At 37.7% G+C, this 20,144-nt stretch overlaps 3 protein-coding genes across 4 annotated transcripts in view; 1 reads left to right on the top strand and 2 right to left on the bottom strand.

Moving 5' to 3' along the window:
• Positions 1 to 351: 351 nt before the first annotated feature.
• Positions 352 to 6,457, top strand: LOC122060521 (probable galactinol--sucrose galactosyltransferase 1). The gene is made up of 13 exons (XM_042623633.1): positions 352 to 694; positions 932 to 1,191; positions 1,314 to 1,404; positions 3,099 to 3,147; positions 3,245 to 3,336; positions 3,413 to 3,520; positions 3,623 to 3,757; positions 3,900 to 4,310; positions 4,395 to 4,536; positions 4,632 to 4,699; positions 4,796 to 4,930; positions 5,069 to 5,241; positions 5,894 to 6,457. The coding sequence occupies exons 1-13, from the start codon at positions 504 to 506 to the stop codon at positions 6,268 to 6,270; spliced, it is 2,232 nt and encodes a 743-aa protein (XP_042479567.1). The 5' UTR covers positions 352 to 503; the 3' UTR covers positions 6,271 to 6,457.
• Positions 6,458 to 11,432: 4,975 nt separating this feature from the next.
• The window catches only part of LOC122062161 (vacuolar protein sorting-associated protein 25), a 9,319-nt gene continuing 607 nt past the window's right edge, over positions 11,433 to 20,144 (bottom strand). The window contains exon 2 of one of the 2 annotated variants that reach the window (XM_042625860.1): positions 11,433 to 11,667. In XM_042625860.1, coding sequence (XP_042481794.1) covers positions 11,606 to 11,667 — 62 coding nt within the window. In that variant the 3' untranslated portion in view covers positions 11,433 to 11,605. Of the gene's footprint in view, positions 12,215 to 20,144 lie in introns of those variants that run through there. The other variant, XM_042625862.1, reaches the window with a different exon arrangement.
• On the bottom strand, positions 16,113 to 18,670 carry LOC122062160. Its single transcript, XM_042625859.1, has 4 exons — positions 17,838 to 18,670; positions 17,058 to 17,672; positions 16,893 to 16,958; positions 16,113 to 16,504 (listed from the first exon to the last, which is right to left on the bottom strand). The coding sequence occupies exons 1-4, from the start codon at positions 18,651 to 18,653 to the stop codon at positions 16,403 to 16,405; spliced, it is 1,599 nt and encodes a 532-aa protein (XP_042481793.1). The 5' UTR covers positions 18,654 to 18,670; the 3' UTR covers positions 16,113 to 16,402.

The following is a 20,144-nucleotide window of genomic DNA, read 5'->3' as shown; positions in this document are numbered from 1 at the left end:
TCTGATCCCTCTTCTTTCAATGACCCAGATTAAATCTTCTCAGGCATGCTTATGACCTTATCCTTCACGGGCTGCTAACCACTTGTGCACGGACTTCGTTTGCTTCCCGCCAGATTTTATTTTCACAAACCGATGAGTTGGACTCCTGAATTCCAGAACACATCACATTTGTCTGTCGGAGTGTCTCTATATATACCTCTCCTTCTCCTTCAACATCTTCTTAAGTTTGGATTGAGGTTCTAAGCCTGTGGTCCTCTTCTCTCTGGTCCCTTTTAATCCAATCATTCACCTTTAACACCTTTGTGAATTCGTATTGAGGACTTGTGGTTGGGTCCTCTTCACCTTTAACACCTTTGTGAATTCGTATTGAGGACTTGTGGTTGGGTCCTCTTCCCTTTTGTCCTATATCATCTCTCTCTTCTCTCTGTCCCTGTTCCTTGATTTCAAGTCTTAATTATAGAACTTTTCCCACCTCTGTTCTTCTTTTTCTAATTAATTACAAGATGACTGTTGGGTCAGGAATCTCTGTTTCTGATGGGAAATTAATGGTGTCTGGAAACTGCATCCTCTCTGATGTTCATCAAGACATTGTTATAACTCCAGCAAGAGGCGACGGTTTGATCAATGGAGCATTCATTGGTGTCTTGTCTGATCACAAAGGAAGTCATCTTGTATTCCCTGTGGGCAAGCTTGAGTAAGTTCACAAAACCTTCTTCATTAGCTCTGTTATTGATAATTAATGTTTCTTCAAAAATTTGGTTGGTTTGATTTCCGATCATGGGCTAAAGATTGCTATTTCTGAACTGGGTTCTGTCTCTACTTCTTAGATTGTTCAAGTGAAGTAAGATTCTGAGAATCAATCTACACTGATACTGTGAAATTTGGGATTTTCATTTGGATTCTCTGATTCTGATTACTCTGTTTTGAACAGGGGATTGCGTTTCTTGTCTATTTTCCGATTCAATCTATGGTGGATGACACACAGGATGGGTTCTTCGGGTAAAGAGATCCCATATGAGACACAATGCTTGATTGTGGAGGGAATAGATGGAACCCAACTTAGTAATGAACGTGGAGATGTTTTGGATGACTCTATTATTTATACTGTTTTCTTACCTATTCTGGAAGGAGACTTCAGAGCTGCTCTCCAAGGGAATCCAAATAACGAGTTGGAGATCTGCCTTGAAAGCGGTAAGGGACGTTTGGCTATCCAATCTCTATTTTCCCTTTTTTGAAGGAAAAAAAATTATTTTATTTGAGGGATCGAAGAAGGAGGTCCAAATTTAATGGAAATGGTGATCTGTGAATTGCAGGAGATCCTGCCGTGGACTGGTTTGAAGGTACCCATTTAGTTTTCATGGTGGCTGGACCCGATCCATTTGATGTCATCACAGATGCAGTGAAGTAAGATCATTGATCTCTTCTAGTTTCTGTGCAACATTGTAAGCTATAATCTGTTCATGAGTTTCGGTCAAAGTGGTTTTCTTAGAGCAGAAAATGTAGTATGATCCATGGGAGGATGAAATTCCTATCCTCCAACAAATGAAATGATGCCATGTGTACTTTTAAGCATTGTTATCTACATGGACTGACAGAATGTTCAGACCAATCAGCTCTGGTCCTGGGCTCCTGGCCTGAGTACCCCACCATTAGTCCAGAAAGGAAACAGGGGTTCAACCCGGCTGGGTTTGTGTGAACCATTGAAACAAGTTGTCAACCGGTGCAACTGTTTGCCAAAACTTAGGTTGTGTTCATGGTTTCAAGTATTGGTATTGTATCGGCTGTATCATATTGATATTGGCTGAGACCGATCTCCGATCTTTGACCGACCCTGATTGATTACCCATATCATTTCAGGGATAAAAAAGTAAAAAAATCATACTTTTTCTGAAAACCAAAGTGTCAATACTGACCGATCCTCTCTGATACGGATCCCGATCAGTAGAGATTGGTACCGAGAACTAAATCCTTGGTTGTGTTTGACTTTTGCCATTGTTATATAAACTGATTTTTGATGCCTTTAAGATGGACTCATCATCGGTATGGATCCGGTTCCCTCCAACATGCTGGGTGCCCAACCCCCCATCCGACAGTTGTGAGGACCCAGATATGCACCACTACATATGGACATGTACCACCAGGTCCTCCCAATCATTGGATGAGTCGTTGGATGCATTGGAGAGGATCTTTTTCCTCATCAGTACTGGCTCACTTCTCCAAGAAAATTTTAATGAGGTCATTTAGGCTATGTTTGGTAGCCAAGAGAAGCAAAGAAAAGAAAAAAGAATCTAGAAAAGAAAAGAAAAGAAATGGTGAGAAAATAAAAAGAGTATGTATGTTTGGTTACCGAAAGAAGAAAAGAAAAAAATTCAAAAAAAATTGAATTTTAAGAGAGAGATAGACACATAGGAAATCATTATGTAATTATTCATTTTTTGTCTTATTATGTTTTCATATTTTATAATGTTTTCTTGTGTTTTTGGCAAGAAATTTTTGGGGGGAGCAAAGAAAAATTTTGCAATTCCCAAGGGGAATTTTGAATTTGAAAAGGAGAATCTTCTCATGGGTGAAGCCATACCAAGTGCAAAGAAAAATTCTTAACCCAAGGAAAAAAATACAAAAATTGTACTTTTTTCTTTTCTTCTCCTAGCTACCAAACACAGCCTTAGTTTTTCAGCATATGAGCTCATTTTTTGACTGTTTATTCACAATATGGTGTTTCAGGATTTGGGTTATGCAGAGAGATCTTTTGAAACCAAAATGAAGTGGGTTCAATGCTGCATTAACAATTTGAGAAATTCAAGCTATAAACAGTTTATAATCACAAAACCACAAGATGAACCCACTGCTTTGGTCATTTTAAGATCATTTCTAGTTTTCTGATTCCTTAAAATACATTTTACTTCACTATTTTTCTGTGTGATGGATAATGGTGACCTCTTCTGTGAGTACATCCCCACCCCCTGTTGCTATATGTAGTTCAAAAGTAGGAACAAGAAGAAAATGAACTGCCAACTGGAATCTGAATATTAATCTTACATTCTTATTTCAAGGTCAATTACTGATAGAAAAAAAAATTGTATTTCAAACTACTACAGGGCTGTTGAGAAGCACTTACAGACGTTTTCTCACCGCGAACACAAGAAGGTATTCCCTCTCTCCCATTAAATAGTTTGTTGTTGAAGCACTAAACATAAACTCTCTCATGGTGATATGGATCATTTCTTTGTTTTCTTGGGTTTAGGTACCAGACATGATAAACTGGTTTGGCTGGTGCACATGGGATGCATTCTACACTGATGTGACTGCAGAGGGGGTGAAACAGGGATTAGAAAGGTATCAAACATGTCCTAGTTTCCTTCCATAGTAACATGGTTCCAATATCAGAACATAACAAAATTGGCTGTTGCAGTTTAGAGAAAGGTGGAACTCCACCGAAGTTCGTTATAATTGATGATGGATGGCAAAGAGTTGACATGGATGCCTCTGGGATTTCAATGAATAAAGAAGATGCAGCCAAGTGAGCACCAAACTTTTAACACTTACCTCCCAGTTTGGTTTGCTGACTTTGCTGTCACTGGTTAACATTTCCCTCCATTTCTTGTCATCTTCTTGTCTGCAGCTTTGCTAACAGGCTAATCCATATCAAAGAAAACTACAAGTTTCAGAAAAATAGTAAAGACGGCCACAGAATAGAGGATCCTGCAACGGGACTTGCTCATATTATTACTGAGATCAAAGGAAGCCATGCTGTGAAGTAAGATCCATAGATTCTGTCTTTTCTTGTACTAACAGAGTAGATTTTGCCTCTCAGCACTTGGTTTAGGTTTCTACATTCCATGTTAAAAGCATGGCTGCAATTCTTCTAAATATGAAAACCTCAATCCAACTCTTTCCAGGTATGTTTTCCTTTGGCATGCATTAACGGGGTACTGGGCGGATGTAAGCCCTAGCATCACTGAAATGGAACATTATGAATCTAAGGTGATATTCCCTGTTTTATCCCCTGGGCTTCAATGCAACAAGCCATGTGAAGTTTTCAACAACATTGCAGCAAATGGTGTTGGCCTTGTGAACCCTGAGAAAGCTTCAATATTCTATGATGAACTCCATTCATATCTTGCATCAGCTGGTATTGATGGGGTCAAAGTTGATGTTCAGAACTTACTTGAGACACTAGCAGCAGGCCATGGAGGAAGAGTGAACATCACTAGGAAGTTTCATGAGGCATTAGATGCTTCAATTGCAAGAAACTTTCGGGGTAACGGAATTATATCATGTATGAGCCACAACACAGATGGTTTATACAGGTATGCAAATGTGTGACTAGTATATAATCAAGTACAAAATCTTGAAAGTTCCGACTTATTTGTGGTTTCATTTTGTTGGCACAGCTCGAAGCAGACAGCTGTGATGAGGGCATCAGATGATTTCTTCCCCAAAATAGCAGCATCACACACAATTCATATTGCAGCTGTTGCATACAATACCATTTTTATAGGGGAATTCATGCAACCAGATTGGGACATGTTCCATGTAAGTTCCCAGAATATCATTTCCAAATTATTTCTTTACAATTCCAACATTAAAACTTGTTTCATGAGGACAATGTAAATAATGATCTGTTTCAGAGCCTCCATCCAATGGCTGGATACCATGCAGCAGCTCGTGCAGTTGGTGGATGTGCTATTTATGTGAGGTATTAGCATTCATCTACTTACATTATATCTTCCCATTGACAATAGCAAACCAGAGAGGGTATACCTATCTAATGTTGGAAACTCATTTCATGCAGTGACAAACCTGAACACCATGATTTCGATCTATTGAAGAAGCTTGTACTTCCTGATGGTTCTGTTTTGCGGGCCAAACTCCCAGGAAAACCCACAAGGGATTGCCTGTTTTCAGATCCAACCATAGATGGAAAGAGGTAACTAAACCCCTCAATCTCCACACCCCCCCCCCCCAAAAGTAAAAAAGCCCCAACCCAGAGAAAGGAAAAAAAAAAAAAACAAAGGGATAAATTAGCTGTCTAATTCGTTTCTGCTTAACCAACAATTGTTGCCAGTCTTCTGAAGATATGGAATCTAAATGATTTCTCTGGAGTCTTGGGGGTCTTCAACTGCCAAGGAGAAGCCATCTCGGTTGAAGGGATTGTCAGTTCGAAGGATGTTGACTATATATCCAAAGTTGCTGAGCATGGATGGAATGGAGATGCTATCATTTATTCCCATCTGGGTGGTATGTATTGCCTGACAACCATATATTCCAAAAATTGTCTATCATATCTATTAAGTTTGTCTTGAATTCTTGACCCGTTTTGAAGATTGACCCGATCCAACATATTTTGGTGGCAACCCAAATGGGAAGTTTTCTAAGATCTGTGATGGAAGCAGAGGGGTTGGGCCAATAGGCCCAAGCCCGGAGCCCATCACTGATCTCGTATGGGGATCATGCCCCCGTGGTATGGTTTGACCAGATTGACTGCGACCGATGGGTCGACCCGTGACTTGGAGTATATATAATGTACTATTGTCTTGTTGAGAAAGTCATTGTATTTGGGGGTTTATCGAGCTAGGGTTTCAGGGCGAGTTTTCTCACCGCTGCTTGGGTGTAATCTCTCTTCTGCATAGTGAAACATCTTCTTCTTCGCCCGAGGACATAGCACACCACACTGATGTGTGAACCTCGTTATATCTCTATGTCGTGCGGATCTTTTGTCTATTTTATTTTTGTGTTTCTTGGTGTTTGATCTAACAATATCTATGTTCTTGGATCTAGCCAAATATGGACAACTTAAATTCTTTAAGGTTTTTTTTTATGGATATGCATTAGAAATAATAAAAACAAACTTATTTGGTTTCATTAATGAAATTACCATAATAATGTGCAGGAAATGTGGTTTATCAACCAAAGAACATTTCTCTTCCAATTAAACTAAAGTCACGAGAATACGAAGTTTTTACAGTGGTTCCTGTTAAAGAACTGTCCAACGGAGCTAATATTGCACCAATTGGACTAACTCAGATGTTCAATTCTGGAGGAGCCATTAAAGAGTTGACATATGAATCAGAAAGATGCTCAACAGTTGTCATGAAAGTCCGGGGTTGCGGAGTGTTCGGAGCCTATTCATCTGCCAAGCCCCGGAGGATAACAGTTGATGAAGAGGAAGTGGAATTTACGTATGATGAAAAGTCTCATCTAGTAACCCTTACTTTGAGAATTCCAGAACAAGAGTTGTACCAATGGCACATAACCATAGAACTCTAAATTTATTTATATCATCTAAGTCCGCGTAGCTTAAGTATGACGATAGCTCTAACCCTTGCTTTGAGAATTCCAGAACAAGAGTTGTACTAATGTCACATAACTGTAGAACTCTAAATGCTATTAGATGAATCTGGGTTTCTCAATGTTACTATGGTCAGCACAATAAACTACTTCTTGCTTAAATTAATTTTAGTTTACATAACATAAGGAAATCTGGCTTGGTGTTTCCATAATCAAGGTGAGTTTACCTAGGTGCTTGAGAATTTTACTACAGATAGGTCACAAGGGCACTCACTCTAAAATTGGATGGTCAGGTAGCTTTTTGAGCAAACGCTCAATGCGAATAGGGAGTTGCCAAGGTTCATCATTTGGCTACTGATTTGCTCAGATATATTTTTCTCAGTGGGTGACTTCCCAATTTTGTTATAACTTGGTCAACAGCAAAGCTACCAGCAATGTCTATAACATATGTTCAGTTGGGGTTTTCTTTCTGAACACTGAATATTCTCAAATTTCAAAACTTTTGAAACAACCCCCCCCCCCCAAAAAAAAAATAAATAAATAAAAACAGAAGCCCAGGTTTCAAGGTTAAAAATTTTAATGAATTTTCAATAATGTCAAACTAATCCAAAATAAAACTAATCAGCATTGTGACATTCTACAAATTTCAACTTGGTTTGGTATGAACTTTCCAAAAAATTTGGCAAGAGTACAATTTTTTTTCCAACTATGAGGACTCAAACATGTGGAGCTTAGAGATTAATACACAACAGCGAAGCCATATCCCAACTTAATGGGTCAGCTACATGGATCAAAACAAGGACAAGAAAAATAAAAAGTAAAAGTGAAAGGAAACAACAGATGACAAAAATAGTAGCGACATAGTACCTAGCTATTTGGGGTCCGCTACCAGGATCTTAGCCCTCCAGTCCACTCTATTCAAGGCCATACTTGGGACAAGGCCTAAACCGTGCATGTCTTTCCTCACAACCTCTCCTATGGTCATTCTTGGCTGCCCTTAACTATTTTGGATCCTTCTATCTAGATCAGATCACTCCTCCTTACTAGGGCATTTGACGGCCTACGTTGAACATATCCATACTCAAATGACTTTCTCGGAGCTTATCATTTATTGGGACAACTCCCAAATTTGCAGCTTAGAGATTAATGCTGTTGCTAAAATTAGTGTGATGGCTTTCTTTGTGCACATTCTGAAAATGACGATAAGAGCATCTTGAAATGAGCCAGATATTCTAGTCTTATCCTTTCACTTCTCGCTAAAAAGACACTTTAGTGGTCATTAAAAGTGTGATTTGACTAAAATAATGAGGAAGAAACCATATCAACCTGGACATGAAATTTGCTAAGATTCCATGAGGGGGGAAAATGCATGAGCCTGGTTAGATTGTCTATTATATACATCACATGTCTATGACGACCATGTTTAGAAGAAGGAAAGCAAAAAAGAGAGCTACAGAACTTTCAGTTCATTCCTTATATGTGTGTGTTTCAACTCCTCCTAAGAAATGCCACTCCACCACACCCCCCCCCCCCCCCCCCAAAAAAAAAAAAAAAATTGAACAATATCAAAAAATCAAGGGCTGCTAATGATGAACTAGCAAAAGGGTAAATGTGATGTAGCTTAGTAGCTTCACAGTGTGACGAACAAATTCCAGATCAAGATAAATACATCCATCAAGCTACAAGCTATAAGATTCCAAATTACAAGGAATCATAATTCACAAATAAACAGAAGTCGTCTCCTAAAAATCATATAATTTTGGACAATATCAAGAAATCTTGCATGAAACAATAAACAGGTGTCATATTTAACCTCAGAAGAACTGCAGGCATATAATTGCATCATAAAATCTAACCTTGATTATCTGCTAAATGCATGCTGACAACAACTTTTTCCTAAGACTTAGAATCTAATCTGATGACACCCAAGATCTTCCAACAGCAGGAAGCAATCAACAAGGACCCGGCAACAACCAACACAGTTAAGTTCAAATAAAAGACAACAACAGCATGATTTTTGTCAGTGTGTATAGCTGTGCTCTCAAACACTAACTCAGTGCTGGGAGCATGAGACTCATCATGATCTAACCAACGTTTTCACTTAATTAAAATATGACAATATTTGTATAGAGAAATCCATCCATGTCATAAGAAATTGTAGCATTGGAAAAACAGAATTTCTGCTTTTTACTTATACAATATCTTTATTAGCGTTCCTCATAATCAAATTAATTTTTCCCAAACGACTTGGATAGCAGTTGAAGCAATCCCATTCAGTCACTATACCACAAACTTTGGCTTTCTAATAATCAAGCATATTTCTTTCAACTAAATTTGACACAATGAATAAAATGAAAGATGAAGAGAACTGATGAATACAGTAGTCGGGGTTCCAGACAAACACTATAATACTGCCCCTTAAAAAGAAAAGGAAAAGCATATTTGATTCCCCAAACTCAAAACTCAACAGTGCTCAGCAACTAAGAACACATGAATGTTGTTGCTGTACAGTATTGCAATTCTCTGTCACAGAACCAAAAGTCCGAAAGAAAAAAAAACTCGTGCTAATTGATTATTAGGGTTATCCTATTCTCTAATGTAGTTGTTTATGATGGTACAGTGTACATATATTAAAGTAGGAGTCTACAATTATTAGTCTGATATAATGTCATGTGGGTAATCTCTAACTCCTTTCATTACCTTTTCTGTATTGCCTCCACCAATTTGTTGGAATAGTTTTGTGGGTTAGATATTAGAAAGCTTTATTTGGTTAGAACATTTTTAAATTATTATAATTCTATCAGTTATCTCTTTTTGAACTCATCTAGAAAAAAAAAAAAAAAAGAAATCTATCAATACTCTTTCTTCCCCCACTCCCCATTAACTTTTTAACATCCCTTCTGGTTGATTTCAGATTTTATCCAATTGATTATTGTTTGTCTTTCCTGTTGCTGATTGGCCCCAGGATTCTTGTATTCCCTTTGAGGATTTTATGAACTCTCTTTTTTCCTCTCAATACATCTGCTATTCAAATCCCTTGCCACCAGGATTTTTTTTTTTTTTGGACATTTTCTTAGGTTTCTGTGAATCCTATTATGGAATTGGGGGATTGGGTAGGAAACTACGATCACCGCTGGACACATCTTGCCAACATTGTATTCAGAATCAGGACAACCCTATAGAAAAATTGTCCTATGGACTGCCTTGACCTTGAATGGGGAATACAATCAAGGGACATGAAAGGTTCCCTAATCCCCAGCGTTTCACTTGAACAGAATGTGGAGAAGATAAATATTGAGTTTGAACAACCAGATAGAAAGGAATCCCTGATTAACATCATATAGGACTGTCTAAAAGCAAGCATCTCCTTCATGCAGGTTAAGCCCCCTACCACACACTGGTGAAAGTGAAGGGGTGTTAGGTTAACTGATAGGATATACGAGGGAAATACAAGGTTATGACACTTATTTTCTGGTAGATAAAGCCAAAGGCTTCTTCTTCTTCTTCTTCTTCTTCCATTTTTTTTTACCAAGTTACTCTCCTACGAGAGTATGTTTGCAACAGAATTAAGAGGATTCTTCCAGTGAGCAGCAACGATGTGATAATTAAACAGTGAATAAGAAAGTTTATGAGCATACTTATTCTGAACATGTGGCTTGGAGCACATCTGAATGAGATTATCACGGGCAAAAATAATCTGCAGTCCTTGTCACATAATGAATTCTTCAAGGAGCCACAGGTAGAGTCTTGCAGATTAAGCACAATTCAGCAAGCATCAGGTTTACTTGTCATTTCCACAAGAGAGAATTTCCAGAAGGGCATCATTTCTGCCTCCTCCAGCAGGCAACAAAGTTTTCCCACTGAACAGCAATGTTGGAAAACTGATTGGAATGTAATGCACCAACAAACTAATTTCCATATCCACTAAGTGGAGCTCACCACCTACTTTGCTTAACCTATTTAACAATCTAACTGGTAACATTCTCAGCAAGCAAGCCACAGTTCGCTGAAGTGATATTTGCCCAGTTAATGATCTATACTGGCCTGATTTAAACTTGATCAAAATCAAGAGAGCTTTCAGCCTTCAATAAATAACAAAGTACAATGGAGACATAGCATGATGCAGAAACATCTATAGAGTTGCTAGCTCTAGGATGAGAGAACCAGTCCCCCAAGGATATGTCCAAGGGAGTAGCATGAAATACATCCTGGAAGTGTCATTTGGCTGGAGGAGCCCTCTTTTAACTGATTTAGGATAAGGAAATAAAATTTGCAGATTACGATCATCAATAAAAAGGAGGGAGAATGCAGATTATTGGTTTCCATCCACAATTGACAGACTCAAAAGTATTCTTATTCTCTTCAGACGCAGCCAAGAGAATAAATGGTTAGTTTTCCTCAAAATCAAGAGAGCTTTCAGAAAAATGGTTAGTTTTCCTCAAAATTCGATATTTTCAGGCCTCCAACTGACTAGAGTAGACCTGGTTCCTAATTCATCAGGATAAACTAATAGTCACTTTCTTCCAGGTACTGTTCTCTACCTTAGTAGATCAACCTAAGAAAGTCAACACTGGTGAATTTCTAGATGGAACAAAGGAGCAGGAATTAAGCAGTTCATCCATTACCCATCTTTTAATCCCTTCTACTCCACATTCTGGAACTTTTTCCTTGGCCTTCTAAGTGTTACATGGTCCTTTCCTTACTTTTTCACTGTTGGTAATCTAATTTGTTTGCACAAAGGGAAAACCATTTGCGTAGTAGTACAATAAGGGGAGCTTGGATCATCTGGGTTTAGCACCAGGAAGGGGAAAAAACAATTTTTAAACAGAAAAGTAATCATCACTCACTCAGAATGCTATTGTTTTATCCATTCCTGGATTTCTATGATCTCTTTCTTCTTTCAAGTATTAATGAAGTGATTAAAGAAAGGATGGAAATAACAGAAGCAATATAGGTGGTGGGAAGACTCATTTGCAATACCAAACAGTGGGCATATATCATCAACAGATAGGTTTTGAAAATGGCACATACCGTTGGTATAGAATCAAATAAACATCTCTGTAGGAAAATCTGCAACAATGAATGCAAGTAATTTCAAACATCAAATATGCTTTCAAATCCAATCATCCACCACTGTAGCATTGGAGAATCATAAAGCAGATTTTCTTTAAAAGAAAAAAATCATTATATCCATGTTTGAATATCCAATCCCATGTATAACATTCTTAACAAGCGATTAAAGCTGAAAAGGAACTAACTGCTAAGAGCAGATATTAACACAATACAACAAGTTTCAAGAACACAAACAGATAAACTATGCCGAAAACTTAACACCTTCATCGTCCGCAGAAGAACCCTTGAACATTGCAACTTTACCCTTCTGCTCTAGCAATTTCAAAGCCCGCATCAGCACTATGCGGTCCATCCCATGAAGCTCAGTTCCACGCGACTCGATGCCAGACCGTATTTCCTCAACCGTCATAACACCATCTTCCAACCCATTATCCTTCACAAACCTCAAAATACAATCAGCCCAATCTTGAATACGAAGCCAAAGAATCAAACATTTCTTATGCCCTTTATCCATCCACTCTGCACGACCATCTGTAACCAAGGCGGAAAGGAATACATCTCGAGCTTCATGACTGAGAGATCTTTCAATTGCCGAATTAGAGAAAAGTGGGAAATCTTCATTGACTCCAATCACAAATATCTTCTTGGTTCTGCAGTAATCGAGTATCAGTTCCTTCCAGAGTAGGATCTGCTTCTCTCGAGTATCCTTAACTGGTTGCAGGGTGAAGTAAGGTGGGTAATTGAAGAAATGGGGTAGCTTGAAATCGCCCAATTTCTGCATCTCTCTACTGCTCAAGAACCAACTAATCTAGAATTTCCTGTTTCTGAATTTGTGATGTTCTGGTCTTTGGCGTGCAAGGTCTTGTTTTGCGAAAAAAAAAGGTGCCTGATCGCATGGTCTCTATGCGCAGACACAAGGGGATGTAAAATTACCATCCACCCTTCTCAAATAAAAAAAAATCATATTCAGGTTGATACCCAAGTATGTGCTCTGATTTAAGGGTGTCAATCCTGAACCTGCATCGGTGACCCGACTAGCTTAAGGTCCATCTTGGACCAGACCCTTTAATAAATGTGCAGGCTTAAATGGGTGTTTACAGTGCAGGCTACTAGCCCGTTAGGTGCCCGACTAACCCGACTCACATGAGAGGCCTGCTTGAACCAAGCCTTTTAGCCTAACAGACCCAGCCCCCTTCAAAACTGTCAAAATACATATTTTACCACTACTAATAAAAAAATAACAGTAAAGCCTATACAGTAGTCACCCTGTATAGTAAGAAATGCAACATTTTAAAAAATAAAATAACAGTAAAGATTTACACCGTTCAAATTAACGGTAAGGGTAATTTACTGCACCACCCCTAGAGAATACCACTATTAGAGAGGCACTCTTGTATAATACCAAATTATGCTCATATCCCTTGCTGTTAGTCTCTGTTAAGGAATATACTTTAAATGCTAACATCAATTGGTATATTTTTTTTTAAATACCAAAATACCCTTTCAAAAATAAAATACCAAATATACCATCTCTTAGCCCCCAAACCCAACAACAACTACTTAGCGTAGTTGATGAACTATGATGTACAAAAAATCTCTCATGCTCACTAGGAGGTCTCGAGTTTGAACCTCCTGGCTATTATCTACTTTTCTCCCTCCGAGAAGGCATAGCTATGCCACCAAATCCAACCAGGGTCGTCAAAACCCCTGGTGGAAAGCTCGTCTACCAGACCTCTAAGAAGAGGGCTAGTGGGCCCAAGTGTCCTATTACCGGAATGATTTGTTTTAAGATGCTTGTGTTTTTGCTGGGACATCTGTGTTTTATTTTTCTGAATTGCTCTTTGATGATAAAAAAGAATTGTTCAACCGCAATATGCAGAAACTTGTGTTAGAGAAAAGCAGATGTAATGATCGACCAAATGAAATCACGAAAAGGGCTTCTGCTGTTAAGTTTGAGGCTAAGTAGCTTGCTAAAATGTATGAGGAGAAGCGTAAGCATGTTTCAGATGTAGACTCTCAATTAACCATTGCAGAGGACACTCTTCATGATCTTTTACGAGATGAAAAAGAAATTATTTCAGAAAAATTTCGAAAATGGAGCCGGAGGATGGTGGTTTTGCGAAACCATGGTGAAGGTGAGGGGTATTGAGGGGTTTGTTTAAAATAGGATCGGTTATGCGTTTTAATAAAAAAAGGTAAAATCGACATTTCAAAGTCTCATTTAACAGAGACTGACGGTAGGGGTTATAAGCGTAATTTGGTATTATACAGGGGTGTCTCTTTAATAGTGTCATTCTTCAGGGAGTGACGCTGTAAATTACCCTAATAGTAAATCACCCATGCTTTTTCTAAGTCTCTGTTCATCCATTTTGTAGGATGTAGTCTTTACTTATTTTGGTATACATGTTGATACTTTTGCAGAAGAGATGTTTTCTAACATGTTTTTAAAGGGATATTTGATTGATAAATTGATGGGGGATGTACTGTGAAGGGTTTTTTTGATGAATTATGGATGTTCTTGTTTCTAAATATGTGGATTGTGCCATGTATCATGTGCATGAAATAGGATTTTATTTTTTTACTCTTTGCTTTGTAATAGGATTTGGTTTAATATTATTATATTTTGTAAGTTGTAATTGTCATAATCTCTCTCTCTCTCTCCCTCTCTCTCCCTTTTGTAAGAAACAACCATGTTCTCATATATGATGAACTGTGAAGGGTTTTTGGATGACTTTTACTATGTTCAAATGGAAGATTTCTGGATATTTAATCCACTTAAAAAAGGATTTTAGAACAGGCATGATTAAAAACCGATTATAGCCAATTTAGACTTAAGTAGGTCTATAGCCCATTTAAGGCCGGTATAAGGTAGCTCGATTAAAGCCCGACATTAACCAGCTTGATTACAAATCATATCATGCCCCAAACTTAGGCCCGTTTACTTCAATGGGCGTTTACAGTGCAAGGGTTTTAAATGGCAAGCCCAATTAGGTCCAACCGAGACTGGCCTGGCTCGACTGTTGACACACCTACTCTCATTGACTCCCACACTAGTGTAGGGGCCACGCGATCGGACAACGATCTCTTACCCTACAATTATAGAGTAATTTCCCGATTTACCCTAAAAATGTAAATTGTATTTTTCGGATTTTCGGATTTTCGGATTTTCGGATTTCTGAAATAGTAAAATGATCCATGGGGAGTCGTGCTCCTCTCACACTTTTTCTCATCCTCCTCACAGTGTCTCTTCTTCGAGACTCCCAATAATTGTATCCCAACTCCGATCCTCTCTGCGTTCCTGGCATTCCACCCCACATTGCTCAATGCTATAATTATGAAAAAGTTAATTTTATCCATGTAACAGTGGAAGGGACGTTTCTGAAAATCATAAGATAAATTTGAGCCATTCGTGTTTACATTTTTTTATTTAATCCAATCGTGAATAATAAGACAAAAAAAAAAATATTTTGAAAATAATAATTCAACCAGATTGCAAAGTGAAACAGGAAGATTTTCTTTAGATTTTTATGCTCAATGCTGTTTTTTTTAAGATAGTTATCCATATAACAAGGAAAGATCATGTTTAAGAAAATCACAAGATATATATTCCCTCTCAATAGTAACAGACCTTTGTGACAATAATAATCCAAGTTTTTTTTTTTAAATGAAAAGATCCAAATGCTCTTGTTTAAGAAAAATTATACATCATTATATAGAAATATAGGATATTATTTTATCTATTCGATCATCCTATTTATAGAATGGTTAATGGCTCAGGAATGAAGAGTAAACAAAAATTCTATGGTCAATGAATAAATCATGAAAACCTGAAAGATTCTTTGGATCTAGTGATCAAGGATTAAAGTATCGGTATCGATCGTCGTATCGGTCGATCAAAATTAAGATACGTATCGAAGGGTATCGTATCGTATCGGAGACACACTAAGATACGCTAAAGATACGCACATAAATGGATAGGAAACACTTTTTTATACACATTTGCATAAAAAAATAGTTAAAAAAAGTTATATATAACATGTATTATGCATAAACAGTAAATTGAGAGTATCGCACTAAGAATCCAAGGTTTGTAATTGTCCCATAAATGTAAAATCCTTGTTCCCAATCTTGATTTCCACTTTAGTTAGAGAGAAAAATGGTTGGTAGCAACTTTGGAACAAAAACACCTCAAAAAATTATGTTTTTGTAAAAAATTACCCATTTTGGCCATTTTATGACCGTATCGGTATGTATCGGTGTGTATCGGTCGATACATACCGATACGTATCGATACGTACCGATACATATCGAAACGTACATTTCACTTCAATTTTGAATTTTTCATCGAGTATCGGTACGTATCGGTGAGTATCGATGCGTATCGGTGGTGTATCGGTTCGTATCGGTGTGTATCGTAGGATACGTATCGATACATAAGGGTTTTAAAATTTTCATGATACGTATTGGTATGTATCGTGCCGATGCCTACCGATACGGCACGATACGCACCGATACTTAAAACCATGCTAGTGATAATAGAAGCAAAATCATGAACTTATGATTGCCAATAGATGAATTTTTTCACAGTAATTGTAAGCTTGCACCAATTAATACTACTGGTTGTCCAATCAACTCAAGTAAAGAGCAAGCTGGTTGAGTAATATGAATCCCCAGTGATCTGCCATTATGTGTGAAATCCTGGTCATCGATGATCCGAAAATTATGGAACTCAAATTCATTGAAGATCATGATACAACTACACTTCCTGCTATTCAATTTTATTCATCATAAATTTCATTTTTGTATCCATGGGTTACATCTTATGCTTGGACTGTACAGCTGAGGAACTGATGGACTCCTTTGCTTCTTTACAATGACCAGAAAAGGGAGAAGGGTGGGGGGGTGAGATAGAAGTACTGGGAAATTATGATGGATTTTCTAAGAGCTCAGAATTTTTCTAAGATTTGTACAGCTGTATCAACTCTCTACATTTGATACTTCAGTCTTGCATTTTCATGTTGTGAAGTTGTATTTAATGTCATAATGCTAATCCATAACTTGCCATGCACTGGCTCATCGGAGTGTCGATGATACGTGACCATATCCATTGTGTGTCATCTATTCGCAGCAATTCCGCCAACTGTCATCATATAGAGGTGTTAGCAGTTATTTTGGGTAAAAGAAAGTGATATGGTAATGTCAAATTTTATGCATCAGAATTCTTGTCAATACTAACTGATCAGCTGATGTGAGGATTCTTTGACTTCTTTCAAGGAGATTTTATGCAAGTTCACATATTTTATGTTCCAACTCTATCAAGGTTCAGTTTGCTTCCAGGTAAAAACCAGAAAAAATGATAATCTGAAGGTTTTTATCTGGAAAAAGATGGAGGGGTCTATTTCATTTCATGTTGAATCTTCCATTTCATTCCTGGATAAGTTATCTAATGAGACTTAAATGGAACTTCAACTTCTTCTAAGCATCTTAAGGAAATTATAGAAGTTTACAAACAGGATTTGATTGCTTACTCTGCCATCTTGCAACTCAAAGATCACTGAATACTCAGAAAATGGAATTGGTCGTATCGGTGCTACCTACATAAGATAAAGAGATAACAGATTAGTGATTTAGATATTGTGTGCGCAGATTGCTAATGAGATCAGCCCCATATAAAGAGATTTCTATGTACATACCTTAGCATCACAGCTTTTGGTGAGATCATATATACCTTCTGCATTATTCTCGAAACCAGCCACAATTTCTTCATCAACACAAATATCATCTCTTACATCTTTTTCTCCTGGTAGTGTTTGACCTCTAACAACTTCCTCCTCTGTAGGTGGGAAACCATAGTTTCTCCATTTCCATGTTGTTTGGTCCATATACCTGAGGTAAACTTCACCATCTGAACCTATAAGGAACAATTCATTGCCTTCAAAGCAGGGCCCCGGTGAACTAACCAAATTTACACTCTTAGATGGTGTTCCATGTTCCACCCAACTCCATCCATCCAATGGGTTCCATTGATATTCAACAAGTCCACCATCTTCTGAAACCATAAATAGGGAGCCGGTTAGTGATGAAGATGATGGTCTCATAGAAGTTCCAGGGGATCTTGAAAGAACCAAATGTGGGGACTGATAATGCTCGTGCCATAATTCAGTCACTTTGTTATACTGATAAAGCCGACCATTCCTTCCAATGACAAAAACTATGTTAGTCCGGAGCACTTCTTGATCAACTATACATGCAACTCTGGTATTTCGGGGGTGTCGGCAGTTTTTCCACTTGAATTTTCGCAAGGCAACCTAAAATAGTAAGTAGAATTTGTTAGTATAAAGCTAAATGAAAGGTTGTCCTCATGTTAAAATTAAATGTTTTTTACCCTCCAAAAATTTGCAGTACTATAACATTATTTTTAGCAATTACTGTGCCAGTAGATATACTCTTTAGTTTAGTGTTTCTCAACTTACTGCAAATTGAAGTAATCTTCCATTTTTGCTCACAAAGAAAAGTGCATCTTCTGCTGTAACCTTCAAAGATTTACCGGGTATTTTATCCCATGGGGGACCTCCGATCACTTGGGTACCCTTTCTCATGGCAGTACAATTTATCCATGCTAGCTCATTGCTGCTTCTTTCTCTGATAAGTAAGTTCCCTACTATGTCAACAACAAACAAACTTCCATTGTAGTTTCCAACAACACCTTTCATAATTGTAGGATGCTCATGTCTCAGCCACAACCATACATTCTCATTATTCAGATGCTCAAAAGTCTCCCCACTGTCTGTCACAAGAAAAAATGACATCCCTTTGTGCATTACTCGCATGCGGAAATTTGTCCTTGTAATGTCTACCTGGAAGTTATTTTTGTCAGGAGTCATAGCTCCAATGTTTTCTGTTGCACGAGGGACCAGGTAACTTTGATGTGATTGACTCAGCTTTCGCCTTCTTGTTGGTCTTGCAATTCCAGAGTCATTTGGTCCATCTTTTATGCCTGTGATGCAATTTGAGGGCCCCCTTTCTTCAGTGCAGTACTCTGCATTCCATCCCTCTGTTTCTGGAGCTTCTAGGATTGACCATTTGTACTTAAATGATGCTTTTCTTCGCACATTCACCTGTTGAGTTGGGCCTGATCCTTCACCACCAATGCCAAATAAATGCAGCTCTGCTAGTCTACCATCATCCAGAGGGAACAATATCCTTCCAACTTGACACTGAAGACCTGCAATACCTCTTGCGGCTTTTGAATGCAGCGGATGCATGTGATTTACCCATTTCTCGGGCATTTGGTTTCCCTGAGCACCACCTGTTTTCCATGAAAAGTTGCAATTAGGGCAAAAGTTCACTTGCTTGTTTTCAGAAATGTAGCCTAGATGTTTCACTAATGGGAGTTGTCAGAAATCAAACTAGGAAATATTTGAAGCCAATACATCATCGTCACATTCATTTCTTTCTTCTTTTTATTTTATTTTATTGGTTAACTTTGGTCCGAATGCTAGAATTCTAACATATGGCTTACACTGTTTCTTTGAGATAAAATTACAGTTATGTTCATTTTCGCTCCTATTGAAAAACATATGGAAAATCAGAAACAGTACTTCCATCATCTTTGGGATGCACATTTCACGCATAATTTAAAATGATGAACTTTGGGGTTGCCACATGTGACTTCTGGTAAGAACAGTGGTGAGTGAGATATGACGGTCCCATCCAATATATAAATTCTGTCTCTTAGCTTCTAAATTGATAATTATAAGCAATGTAGTCCTTGTCCCTCCATGAATATGATCAAATTTCAAATATTTGTGAAGTTAGGAAACAAAAGAAATTGTGCTTTATAATTAATAGTCTGAGGTACTGGCAGTCGTATCAGTATCTTCTGTCATCGAATGGGAATGCTATGCATGTTGAAGTATTTTCAAGTTCAAGTCAAAGGCCACAACATTAATTCAATTTAGACTAAGATGTTAAGTTTCTTATCCACTTATAGAAAAGCTTGTAACCAAAAGACCAAAAGGTATCATACAGGTCTAAGGCAGAGGAAGCATAAGTGTTTGACACAAAAAATTAGATGGAAAAGTGTCAAATGTTTGACAAAATATATCACCCATTTCAAATCTGGGTCATGTAAACTGGTCATGGGATTTCCTGTCATCCTCAAACAGACCCTCCTCTGAATGGAAAGCATGGGGTTAACTGCTTAGGTAGGATAGTGTTTCTACAAGGAAAACTACTTCCAAAGAAAAAGATTAAAGGATACCAATCATAGTGTGACATAGGCTCACCCCTTTATAAGTGCTTTATAAGAAGGAAATATAATTAAAGCTGTCAGTAATTCTAAACTTCAGAAGACTAAGGAAGCTATACGATAGTAAGAGATATCCTTAGGACTAACTATAGCTACCCGTAGTTTAGTAACTAAGAAAATATGTCATTCCCTGGTCATAGGGTTTGGTTAAAATGGAAGAAAAAACACAGGAATATAGGAGGGAAAATGAGGGAAATTAAAGAAATGTAGGAATCAGCAAAGCTACTTTACAAGCTTCACATTAGTGCAGCTTAGGATGCACTTTGTCTCTCACACAGTAATATCCACAAAGCATGTTATGGTAGGTAAAAAGGTAAATAGAAACACTATACAGTAGCTATCATGTGCCTAGAAACAGTCAAATTTTCCCAGATATACACTAGAGCTTTTCGAGATAGAACCCTAATCACATTGAAGTAAGAAGTAAGTTGCTTTAGGTCTCAAAAAAGTTAATAAGAATAATAAAAGC

This window comes from Macadamia integrifolia, chromosome 14 (assembly GCF_013358625.1).
Source record: "Macadamia integrifolia cultivar HAES 741 chromosome 14, SCU_Mint_v3, whole genome shotgun sequence".
Taxonomy (NCBI): Eukaryota; Viridiplantae; Streptophyta; class Magnoliopsida; order Proteales; family Proteaceae; genus Macadamia; species Macadamia integrifolia.
Note: the sequence above shows the minus strand (reverse complement) of the source record. Positions and strands in the feature narration are given on the sequence as shown.